The sequence below is a fragment of the Stegostoma tigrinum genome, chromosome 26 (assembly GCF_030684315.1).
Source record: "Stegostoma tigrinum isolate sSteTig4 chromosome 26, sSteTig4.hap1, whole genome shotgun sequence".
In the NCBI taxonomy this organism is placed as follows: Eukaryota; Metazoa; Chordata; class Chondrichthyes; order Orectolobiformes; family Stegostomatidae; genus Stegostoma; species Stegostoma tigrinum.
This window is the reverse complement of record NC_081379.1, coordinates 27,206,547-27,218,914: the sequence shown is the minus strand read 5'-3', so window position 1 is coordinate 27,218,914 and position 12,368 is coordinate 27,206,547. Positions and strand designations below refer to the sequence as shown.

General features: G+C 36.7%; 1 protein-coding gene across 1 annotated transcript in view; it reads right to left on the bottom strand.

The window, feature by feature from the left end:
- slc15a4 (solute carrier family 15 member 4) overlaps positions 1 to 12,368 on the bottom strand; it is a 73,468-nt gene that overhangs the window by 32,743 nt on the left and 28,357 nt on the right. Inside the window, exon 5 of the mRNA XM_048556343.2 lies at positions 4,851 to 5,019. Within this exon, the coding sequence (XP_048412300.1) occupies positions 4,851 to 5,019 (169 nt within the window). The remainder of the gene's footprint in view (positions 1 to 4,850; positions 5,020 to 12,368) is intronic.

The following is a 12,368-nucleotide window of genomic DNA, read 5'->3' as shown; positions in this document are numbered from 1 at the left end:
ACACCTCATTTAGCAAAAAAGCTGAATGAGGTGTAACCTACTGAAAATAAATATAGGAAGCTATTGTTTAAAATGAAGATCTAGAAAAACGTGAATGATCATATGACTATTTACCAGATGGCATTTAAAATATGGTATAGTTTGTATATACAAGATGAACTTTACAAACATCTACACCTCTAATTCACTACAGAGACATCTCAAGTCTATATTGATACCATCTTGAGAAAGACTACCAATTCTAAGAACTCCAAATATGTTTCACAGCACACTTGTACCAACAGCCTGATTGCTGCTCATGTTTCTGTCCATAGCACATTAATTGTACTTTTTACTGTTCCAGAACAAAAATTGTTGATTCAGCAAAAACTTGAGTATCAAAACAAAATGTTGAACAACAAGACTGTAATTTCCTGTTGTTGTTATTAAAGTGGAACAAATTAGTTGGTGGTAAGATGATACCTTTGTGTTAAAATGTGCTATTGCAAGTAACTGACAGTTCAATCTCTTAAATGTATTTTGTTATGATCTTGAAGTTGAGTGTTGAGTCGCGAAATCTCTTTGGCACATTTGGCCATTCACAACTCAATCAAATGACCTGGCAACATCTTTAAGCTAACAATTGAGCAGTTTGTTTTTGAGTATTTGAGAGATAACTTGGTCAAATTGCTTAAGTTGGTTTGAAAGATTAATTGTCTGCTGCAATGTCTTCATCAAAAATTGGAAGTGGTTCTTATGATTGTAACAGTGCCTACAATAGGAAAAACTCAGCACTTCAATTTCAAATGTTTTTTCAAACTAAAATATTTGACAACACACTTTTGTGAAGTTTATAGTTTAGAACTGCTTATTAATTGTGTAGTGGGTGAGCTACAGAAAGTTACCTCAGAATATTTTAATCATTCTATTAATAAAATACAAAGTACTATAAACATTTTGCTTATGACTAGCTTCAATTCTTCTACATTGTCAGTAAAACTTGTCTTTAATTGCCATGTGAGTCATGAGTTGAATTTGCTCTCTTCTTAGCAATAAATTATTATAATTATTAAACTTGTATCAATGATATTTAAATGGAAAACTGATAATCATTAGAGCTAAGTGTAGGATACTGCTAAATATTTTCAGCCTTTAGTTTGAACAAAACATTATCATGCTGCATTTCTGTGCATGCGTCTTTCTTACTCCATCGAGTGATTGTTGCCCATAAATAGCCGATTCATAAAGGCTATGACTCATATTGCAGTGTATGCAGAATTCACATGTTTTGGGAGACAGAGATACCTCTACACTTATTAGTAAGCTTCAGATTCTTCCTTCTCATTACTTTATTACTTCATTCCTTTTCAGATAATGTCACATGAATATCATGGATCGATATAAATGTTTTGGGGGTGGTGATTTACTATATCAATATCTGCAAGGAGTGGGTTGTCTTATGGAGAGAGACGGGACAGGCTGAACTTGTTTCCACTGGAATTTAGAGGGGCGACAGGTGATTTGATTGAAGTGTAAAAGATCCTGTATGATCTTGACAAGGTGAACACGCAAAAGGATTTCCAGTTGTATGTCAAAACAGAACTAGTACGTACTGCTTTAAAATTGCAAGTCATCCTTTCAGGGCAGCTTATGAGGAGAATTTTATTTCCACTCAGGGTTCTGTGCCTTTTAAAAGCTCTGCTTCAGAAGGCAGTAGAGAACCACTGAATTCTTTTATGGCAGAGGTGGATAGGTTCTTGAGTCATGGGGAATTCGGGTTATATCAGTGGCAGATAGAAATGTGGAATTTGAAACACCAACAGAGCAGCCATAAATCTTATTGAAAAAAGTGGTCTACTTCAAATTCATACATTCCTATGCAAAAACTGTTTAGACACAAGTTGAAGATTTGTTCTGCATACAACTTCTCCTCATAATGTCAGCTTGTCCAAATAGCATGAACAGGTACCATGGACTGCAAGCTACAATCTTCATTCTCGTTTAGTGAATTGCCAACTAAAAATAATTATGTAATATTCCTGATCTTATGATGTGCTAAAGCAATTCCTAGATAATACAGTACCTAGGATGTGTGGTCACTATTATAACGTGGGATTGGCCATCAGTCAACTAGTACAAAATACCAAAAAGATGATAAATTATTTCTATTGGTACTGGTTAAAGACTAAAGGATATTTCAGGACCCTATATGGAAAGGAATTGTGCAAAACGATTTGTTGCCGGGTTACTTATAACAGACTTAAACAAAACATCGGCTATAATTCAGTGTATTTATTTCTGTTTAATCAACTAAGAGAATTGCAATTATGAATGAAGCGGCGAGCAACCAGATTGCTAATTCCCTAATCACAAAAAAAAACAGGAAATATTATCCCATCACTATCCAGAAATACCCAATTCAAAGAAAAACAAAAACAAGGAGTAACAATAAAACTGTATTCAAAAATAAACCTATCCTGCAACAATTGCCAAGAATTCATAACAAAATTCATGTTCACTACTAACATGACAGAAAATTAAAATGCAAATTAAAACTGTAGAGATTTACTTTTAGAAACTGAAATTTTATTTCTAAAATCTGATTTATGTTCACGTTAAGGTTCAATTATTTGCTATCCCCTTACAGACAAATAATCCTGTTACTACAACACTTCACCCCAAATCACTTAAATAAACAAACTTAATTGTATAATAGTCATTGCAACCTGTATCTAACAGGACATCATAATGTTTGGCTTTATTGCTGAAAAAAAGAGAAACAAAATGTGCACTCATCAGGTGTGAAGTAAGCATACCAAATTTCAAAAGTGAAACAAAGAAGTGTTCTGATTGGTCAAGGCTTTACCATGGGGAAAAAAAACAGGGGACAGGCTACAATATTATATATTCTAAATGACTGCAGATTATATCAGCACATTCTTTTGGCTGTTTGCTACAGGCAGAGGACAAACTGTACTCAACCATCCCATGCTTGCAAAACTCAGGACGTAATATTTAATGTCAGGGTTATCCCTTGGTAGGACTTTTTCCAGCAAGGGCTTCCCAAATTGTGTTCTGAATTACACCAGCATCTGCTAAAACTTATCGTCTGCACTCACAACATGGTTCATTTATGCTACAGATATTCAACATTAAGTCAAACGCAGGAACTTTACCTCTGCAGGATAAAGCAACATGCTGAGGTGTAGTACCTTTTTTTAAAATTAAATAAAAGGGTGGGGAACAATGTTCCCTGGTGCATGCTTCAGAATAATGCTTCAACCAGAGTTTAAATCACCAACCAATTAGTGCCCATTCCTAATGCAGCATAAATTGTTGCTTCCTTTGAAATTTAGAATTCTTGCACTTCCAGGTATGTCACTTGTCAGCAACATTCAAGGTCCATGTCATAGAACAACTAATCGAACCATTCTGGAATTAATATAACACTGCAAATATTACAACAGAAAACTAATACATTGCAGAAAGAGCCAAAAATGGGTAAATGTAGCCCAACAAAGGTAAATGCAAAGCAGTAGTTTGGTAGGAAGACTACATGGAAGGTGCAGATATAAATCAGGTTCAAGAGTTAAAAGGGATCCAGGAGTACAAATTACTATATAGCAAGGGTAGACTCAAAAATTTCTTCCAGTTTACTATTGTGGACTTGACTTTCAAATATGTTGGCACATTTTTTGTTCAGTTGTGATAGGAATGTACAAAATGCATTTTAGTTAATTTAACATAGTTTCCTCACTATGAAGTTGTGATTTAGCTATCTCTCTGGCATTATTCAAAATATAATGAAGTGATGATGAAAAGTCTCGAAGTATACCACTAAGCATTTCTTTAAAATATAGTTTCCATTTCTTCACCCCAATCTAGATATACTATTATTGTAAGTTATATCTGCCAAATCCACCGAGGGACACTGGTTTGTGCTACTTTTTATAATCTACTCAAACTGAAACAGAAGTAACAAAATTATATTTGTTCACATAAAACTATAGTTATGCACAATTTCAGTTTAATCATACGGCCCACTTCCTCATTCCACTAGCGTTCTGTTGTGCATAGCTTACAATGCAGCAATCTAAAGAGGGAAGCATACTATCCTCAATGCCTTCACTGTATCACCCCACATATCAGAATAGCTCGTTGATATGTATGTGGTGAATAAGTACAGGTATTACCAACACCAGTAGCAAGTACTCAATCCTGATGGTCATAGCAGGTAATGATATTTGTAAATGCAAAGCAATCTTTGAATCGATTCAAATACTAGGTGATCTCTAAATCCTTCCTGTTAGCTTGCAGTTCCTCTTCAGACAGAGGGGAGCATGGCCTACAGAAATGAGCAACAAAAATTATAAAATAAGAGTTCCTAGATTCACTTGCATTTGGCTATAAACTAGGAAGGGTTATGACAACTCAATTCTATTCTTAATTAGATACTGTTAGCCTTTTTCCAATCCCAACATCCTCAATTTAAAAGATTCCTAAATCGTTACATGACATTTTAAGCAAATCACTTTAAACTTGGGATTTGTCTTGCACTACAGTCTTTGGCACTTCACTTTTATTTTTCAAACAAAATTGTATATTGCACTGTTAGGTTTTTATATTAAGCATGCACATTGCAATTGTGGGATGTGAAATCTGTTAAAGGTAAAACCACCGATTCTGAAATCAAAGTGATTAAATTTTGTATTTAGAAACAAAGTAAAAAGAAAAATAGTCACAAACATTTAGGATGTGATATTTATCTCCAATTTATAAAAATGCTTGCTGCCAATGCATTTATAATCTGAAAGTGTCTATTTTACACTAGAAATAAAAGTAGTGTTTGAAAAAAATTTCAAAATTCTTACCAGCAGCCACTGCAGAGCACATGACAAAGAACATGCCAACAGCAATTCTCTTCAAAGATGAAGGCAGCAGGCCTTTCTTTCTTAGGATAGGATCTACAACTTTGTCTTTCACTGGGATAAGGATCAGAATAAGTACTGCATCAAACATGGTGAACCATGCTGCTGGAAGCTGTAGAAAAAAAAAAAATCATTGTTGCAATATTAAATTTTGATATTACTCTTAAAATTAAGTGAAGACATAACCGTACAACAAATAACAGACTATAATTCTGTTTCAAACAGCACTGTAGTATTCAAGATAAAATCAGCTTTGAAACTTTATCTTTAATAAAGCATTTTACAGGTACTACGACCTAACCGTTTTAACCAGGTTTGGTTTATCCTACTATTCTCCCAAATTTAATGCAAGACTTTCACCAGCAAGAAAAAGAAGACATTTTGTATACACAGAGTATGCTGCAATAAAGTCAAGAAATACAAGTTAGAGAACATACAGATTAATTGTATTGCACAGTTAAACACATTTTAGAGTAGAAATTAAATCAATTATCAAAACACAAAATCAAGACAACTAATGTCCTACGTCCATTTTCTATTTACCATCAAGTAACATATTGTAGAACATTTTACTAGTTATAAATATTGGTTTGCAAAAATTAAATGACAAAACATTTACTTCACCAGCAGTTGACCCATTGTGAAATCAATCTGCATACAAATTTTGGCACTGACATTTTTAGACTATATGCCAGTTGTTAACTGTGCCAAACATTTAAGGCAATATAGCTCCTGACTTCAAAAGAGTTGAGGAAATTGAATATGAGTGATTTCAATATGAAATAAGCTATAAAACCTCAGGGAATATGTTTAACGTGCATAATCGCACTGTTCCTGGACAGAACACAGATTAATTGAACAGGGAGCCATTATCAGTACCAGAAGGGAAATCTTTCTTTTCCTGTGAAAAGCTGGCCAATTTATTGTATTTGGCATGATTAGTGATAGTCCTTACATTAAATTACAAGTTGACTTCTCCTGATTTAACTGCATAACTTGGCAAAAATCATGAGGCCACAGTGAGTTGCATACAGTGATGTAGGGCTGTTAGTCTGCCAGTAATAATTAATATGGTCAGGCAGGGTTAAGCTCAACTCATTCCCAATTGTACAAGGCAACTATGGAACCAGCTGTAAACTATTAAAATATCCTAAGACATTTGAGAAAAATTTAATTTCCTTCTTTAAATTATTACATTACATTTCCTGATAAAATCTTCACAAACCCCTGAAAATTTGGAAATGCTTCAACAGATTTAAATCCATATTCATCTAGTTACCAATAAAGTCAATGCCACACTTGAGGCTTTTTATTACACACAATGCTATGTATGCATACGGATTAAGATCATTCGAGACCACAAGATATAGGAGCAGAAATAGGCCATTCAGCCCACTGAGTCTGCTCTATTCAACAAGATCATGACTGATCAGATGATCCTCAACTCCACTTTCCTGCATTTTCCGACAACCCTCGATTCCCTTACTGATTAAAAATTTGTTTCAGCCTTGAATATACTTAACGACAGCCTCAACAGATCTGTGTGGTAAAGAATTCCACAAGTTCCCAACCCTCTGTGAAAAGAAATTCCTCATGTGTCTTAAGTGTACAATTCCTTATTGAGATTATGCCCTGGTCCTAGACTACGCTACAAAGGAAAATGATCTTTCCGCATTCACCCTGCCAAGTTTCCTATCAATTGTCTATGTTTCAATAAGATCGCTTTTTATTCTTCTATATTCCATTGACTAGACTCAACCTCTTGTAAGACAGAGCCTCCATACGCTGCGTCAGCTGACTGGGCCTTCTCTGGACTGTCCCCAAAACCAGTATATTTTTCCTTAGATAAGGGACCCAGTATTCCTATTGTGGTATGACTGGTGCCTTGTAGAGTTTTGGCAGAATCACCCTACTTTTAAACTCCATCACCTCAAACAAAAGGCCAACGTTGTTGCATTTGATTTCTTTTATCACACTGAACTTGGACGCTAGCTTTTTGAGATTCATGAAAGACTCCTCCCACATCCTTCTATTTCATAGACTCCAGAAAGCTTTCTCCATTTAAACAATACTCAGCTCCTCTGTTATTCCTACCAAAGTGCATTTTCTCAATTTCCACACATTATATCCCAAAGTTTTTGCCCATTAATTTAACCTGTCTATACCCTTCTGCAGACCACATCAACCTCACCACTTGCCATCCCATTTATTTTGGTGTCGTGCCGCTACATCACTTTCCTCATCCAAGTCATTGTAATTTTTAGAATATTTAGTAATGTCAAAGACATTAATTGAAATTTCTTGTAGGCTGGCTAGCCCAAATGTAAGCAAAAATAGCCAAAGAATTCAGGAATCACAGGTTAATTGGACCTGTAGTTTACTTTCTGGCTTTGTCCAACAAGTGCCGTGGTCTTCACCATGTAGATCACGATTCAGCATCTCTAATAGTGGACCTCACCACCCAGATGCATATCTCTGACAGCCAATCTCACTGGTATCACATGCCATGCAGATTTGCACTTCTGGAAGCTATGCAACTACAGGAAAATGCACACCATTAACAGACTTTGCCAGCTTATGGTTTTGTGTTTCAGTTTGGACCAGATGGACTATCATTGCAGGGTAAATTAAGTTTTGAGGGTGACAATGCAAATATGAATTATACTAGATGCGTGAAGCCAGCGTATATAGTACCAGCTGTATAGGAGGCTATTTAACCCACCATTTTCATGCAGTCTCTCAGCAACACTTAAGCTAGTCTCATTCCTATCCCTGTTCTCTGTAGACCTGCAGGTTTTTTGCTTCAGCCATTTCTCCAATAGTACTGAGCAGGATGCAGAAAAATTACCAGGAATGCTGCCATGCCCATATCCAATATCCAAACAACACAAGTTGACCAGCGACCCCAGAAACAAATCATGATCACAGAAGTGACCACTCCCTTCTACACGTGAAAGCAGCCAGCAACGTTCTCGATGTTCCAGAGACACAGACCCAGAAGCCTAACTGCAGCAAGACCAGCAGCACAATGACACAAGGTGAAGCAATAATGATCAGTGATGAACATGAACAATCTAGAAAGCAACCAAAACTATACAACTCCTACACAGAAGAATGGGAAAGTTAATTTCTGCTCACAATTGAAGAAGAAGTTTTGTCTTATATGTCAAAGCATATCAGGGAGTTGAAAAGTGGAAAAACAATACACAATAGTGCACAGTGAATTCATGGATATTCTTCCCTTGAACAACATGCTTCAAACAAACAAAATTGACAAGCCAAAGGCCGGTGTGACAGCTCAGTGTATTCTTCCAACCAATAGCAAAAGGTAAGGTCTGCAATGAAGCATAATTCCATGCTTGTCATCTTCCCAAAAATCTCAAGAAATGACTTGCATGTGACAAAGTAATTAGATAACTACTGACTGTGGCCTCTGATTTTTTCCATTCAAAGTCTTTTTGGTTCTTAAAGAAATAATAACACAATCCAAAGCAGGTCATCTGGTGCTTTCAGGGCAGCAAGGTAAATGGAATTTTTCAGAAGACTGCTTTTAGCAAGGACAGCAGAACCCGAGGACTGCATGCTTCTCACTGCCGTTCAATGAATCCACCAATGACAGAGAAACACCCCAACGAGTTGTTTCTGTGCACATGAATTTTTAAGGATCTAACACTAAATAGGACCTGGTCATTCATTTGTCCCTGAGAGGAGGGTCAGGATACCACAATCTTTTTTTTAAAAATCAAAGTGCTTGAAAAATACATTTTAACTAAGAAACTGGTTTCCATCACAACTGGTGGTACACCAAACATGCTTGGCAAAATATGGGCTTTGTTGCAATTTTCAGAGCTCATCCTGATTTCACCTCTTTTGTCAGTTAAATTTGTGCTGCACTCAACCCTTTCATGTTACAGGTTTCAGTACTTCTGCTTAACCAACTCAGACTTTAATTTGCTTTGAGCTCCTGCATAAAACCTTAGCCATTTATAAAATGCTAGATGTGTTAGAGTTTCAGGACTTTGTGTTCTCTTTTCTCCACTTGTCCAACTTTGTTTGACTGTTCCAAGTGTCAGTAAACTATGTCCATGTGCAATAGTTTACAAATCTTTTTACATTTCCAAAATTTAAATTAAAAAGGCAAGCAGATTTTGCACTTATTTTTGGTTGACTGAAAACAATAAGTTCAATAATTGATGCTGATAATAATTGTTATACACTAATGTTAAATCTATTGACCATCTACAATTTAAATATGTTGCAGTGCACCATTACAAGTATGTTTATTCAAAAGTAGGACACTTTTTTTGGAGTAACATTGAAAAGATGAAGCCGTTAAAATGAGACTCAGCAGCCACTTTGTAATATTATAGAACAAGAGTCAATAGTCAAAACTTAAATTCATTGTTTTATCACACATCCTTCTTCCAGTTCCTCCTCACGCTTTAAATTAAGGAAACTGATGGTATTAACTGGAGTTTAAAGAATTTATGAGATAATGTTACGTAGTGCCATTTTCTGAAGTGCTACCATTGTTAAATGATTCTGGCAAGAAACATCAATGCTTTGGAAGTGATAATCAGAGAATCCCTACAATGCGGAAGCAGGCCATTCAGCCCTTCAAGTCCACACCAACCCATTCCCCTTACCCTGTCCCTATAATCCTGCATTTCCCATAGCCAATCCCCCTAACCTGTACATCTTCATACTCTGGGAGGAAGCGCACGCAGGCAAGGGGAGAACGTGCACATAGACAGTCACCCAAAGTGGAATCAGGTCCCTGGTGCTGTGAGGCAGCAGTGTTAACCACTGAACCGCCATTCCACCCTATAGTCTTCCCAATTCTTGGAAGTATGTATGTTGAAACTATACCAAGTAAGTTGTTTACTATTTCAGTGAAGTTAAGCCACATACTCACTGCAAGTCTTCATACAGAGTCTATTTCTCAAAGTGATCATTTCATCTGAGCAACAAGCAAGCAGAATTCCTGCCAAAGACTTAGACTTGCTAAGTATCTTGAATCATGGTCACCAAAGAGAACAGACTTTCGTATCACAGTAGAGCTGAACAGACACCTTGACCTTCATATGAAAGGGTATGTTCAAATGCAAATGTAGCTTCCAGTGCAAGCTAGTTATCGAAGATACGCCTGTGAATGGAAAGAACTCTAGACCTTGCAGAACAGCTCTGCTCAAATCAGCAGCACCTTCAAGAAAAGGTCTAAACATTAGAGTCAGAAGTGTAAACAGAATCAAAGCATTTTTTAAAAAGATTAGGAATTTTACAAGACGTTTCTATGCTGCGAACCCTTGTTTAACGACCCTTTGCAGTGAAGTTGCTCCTGATAGTCCTCTATTCACCTCAAAGGACAAATTAATTCCTAAAATATTTCCACTACATACTAGTCATGTTTGAGTGCTGATTTGTATGGGATTATGAAGTTGAGAACTGTTAGACTCATCATTGTCAAGTAAGTAGAATGTGACACCATTAGTCTGAATGTGTTCCAATAATTGTATAGTTTAATCCAACAAGGAAGTCCACTCAAATCCGATTTAACAAAATCCTCTCAGATGATCCAAATGAGAAAGAAACTTTGGTGGGACAGCATTAACAATAGCAACAATACAGATCCTTTATGAACTTTCTACTTTGTTTTGTTCACTTCTCTTTCATTTCCTACCTCTTACAGGAAGATGCAGATCCAAAACATTAACCATTTTTGTCCACTATAGATGACAATTACAACATTTAAAAGTCATTGGATCAGTACATGAATAGGGAAAGGTTTGGAGGAAAATGGGCCAAATGCAGGCAAGTAGCACTGGTATCGTTTGGGAACATGATCAACATGGACTAGTTAGACCGAAGGGTCTGTTTCCATTTTGTATGACTATGACGACTCAGAGTTAAAGAGTAGGGACCTGATGCTGGAACTATAGAAGTTATTTGTTAGGTCATAGCTAGAATATTTTGTGCAATTCTGGAATCCACAATAAAAGGAGGCATGTGATAGCACAGGAGAGAGTGCAGAGAAGATTTACCCAGATATTGCCTGGGCTGGACAGCGTTAGTTATAAAGAGGGATTGGGCAGATTGGTATTTTCATTACAGCAGGGAAACTGACAGGGTCATAATTGAGATGTATAAAAATTACGAGGAGCATATACAGAAAAAAAATGTCATACATCTTTGTAGACAGATCAATGACGGGGGGGGGGGGGGTGGTGGGAGGGCACAGATTTAAGGTAAGGGGCAGAAAGTTTAGCAGAGTGGGAGGACATTTTTCTTTGCTCAGAGGGTGATGGGTATCTGGAACTCACTGCCTTTAAGAGTGGCAGAGGCAGAAACCCTCATAACATTGTAAGTGTACATCTAAATGCTTTTTCAATGCCAAGGCATGGCAGGCTATCGGTTAAGTGCTAGAAAATGGGTTTATAATAATTAAGTGATTGATTATCAAGTTTGCCTCAGTCCAAAAAAAAAAGAGTCTTTTCCTGTGTCATAGATCTCGATTACTCCTGCTTTTAAAATCATAGTCATGTGCCTATGACAAGGACATACTATTGAGATGTTATTGGGATAACATCCCATTGATTTCTATACTTCTATAAATTAATGTCTTTTATCTGCCTACACACAGGTATGCAGGCACTGCCCTGAAGCTTCCTGCCCAGCTAGAAATTCAGCGTAAGACATTGTAACTCCTTATCCTCCCACACATTGGTATGCAGACACGGTCTTAAGCTTCCTGACTGAATAAAATTAGAATTAAACTGACTCAAATAAGGTTAAGTGACGAACATTTGTAAAGGTGTGAGACTTCTGAAGCATGTAACTTCTGTCACTGACAAAGGGGCCAGGGCACTGACTCCGTTCCAGCCAGACACATCAGCAACTTGAAATCACAATCTGTCCCCATAACAACTTGAAATTGCCTCCTGCCATTAGCAGCCACTTCACGAACAATCAATACTATATCCTGGTCTTTTATGTTCTTGATGTAATAATTGTTTGGTATCCTGTCTTTGTCTGTTGTAATAATTGTTTCATGTATCATGTCATTGTGATGTGAAATTGTTTTATGTATTATGTACTTAGTAACGTATAAAGAGCGGGGACTGTCCGCCGCTCAGGGAGAATTACTTGCGAGACTCTGCACTCTGTGCCGGGCTAAGTACAGTGATTCTCCACAGCTTGTACTGGCTTGGCAATAAAAGGATTTATGTTTTTCTAAACAGGTCAGTGTCTTGTTATTGCATCAAGTCCGTAAGGGTCTCCGAAAACGAACCGGACATACTATTGTGTGACAAGGACAAATGTTGCTACTGACTGATTTGAAAATTAAGGATTTAATAGAATTTACTGCTCCCAAAAATGAACAATAAATCACAAGATGTTTAGGAATGTGTGAGTTTTTACAGAAAGTGTGCATGCAACTTTGGTGTGATAGCTGTACCTTTA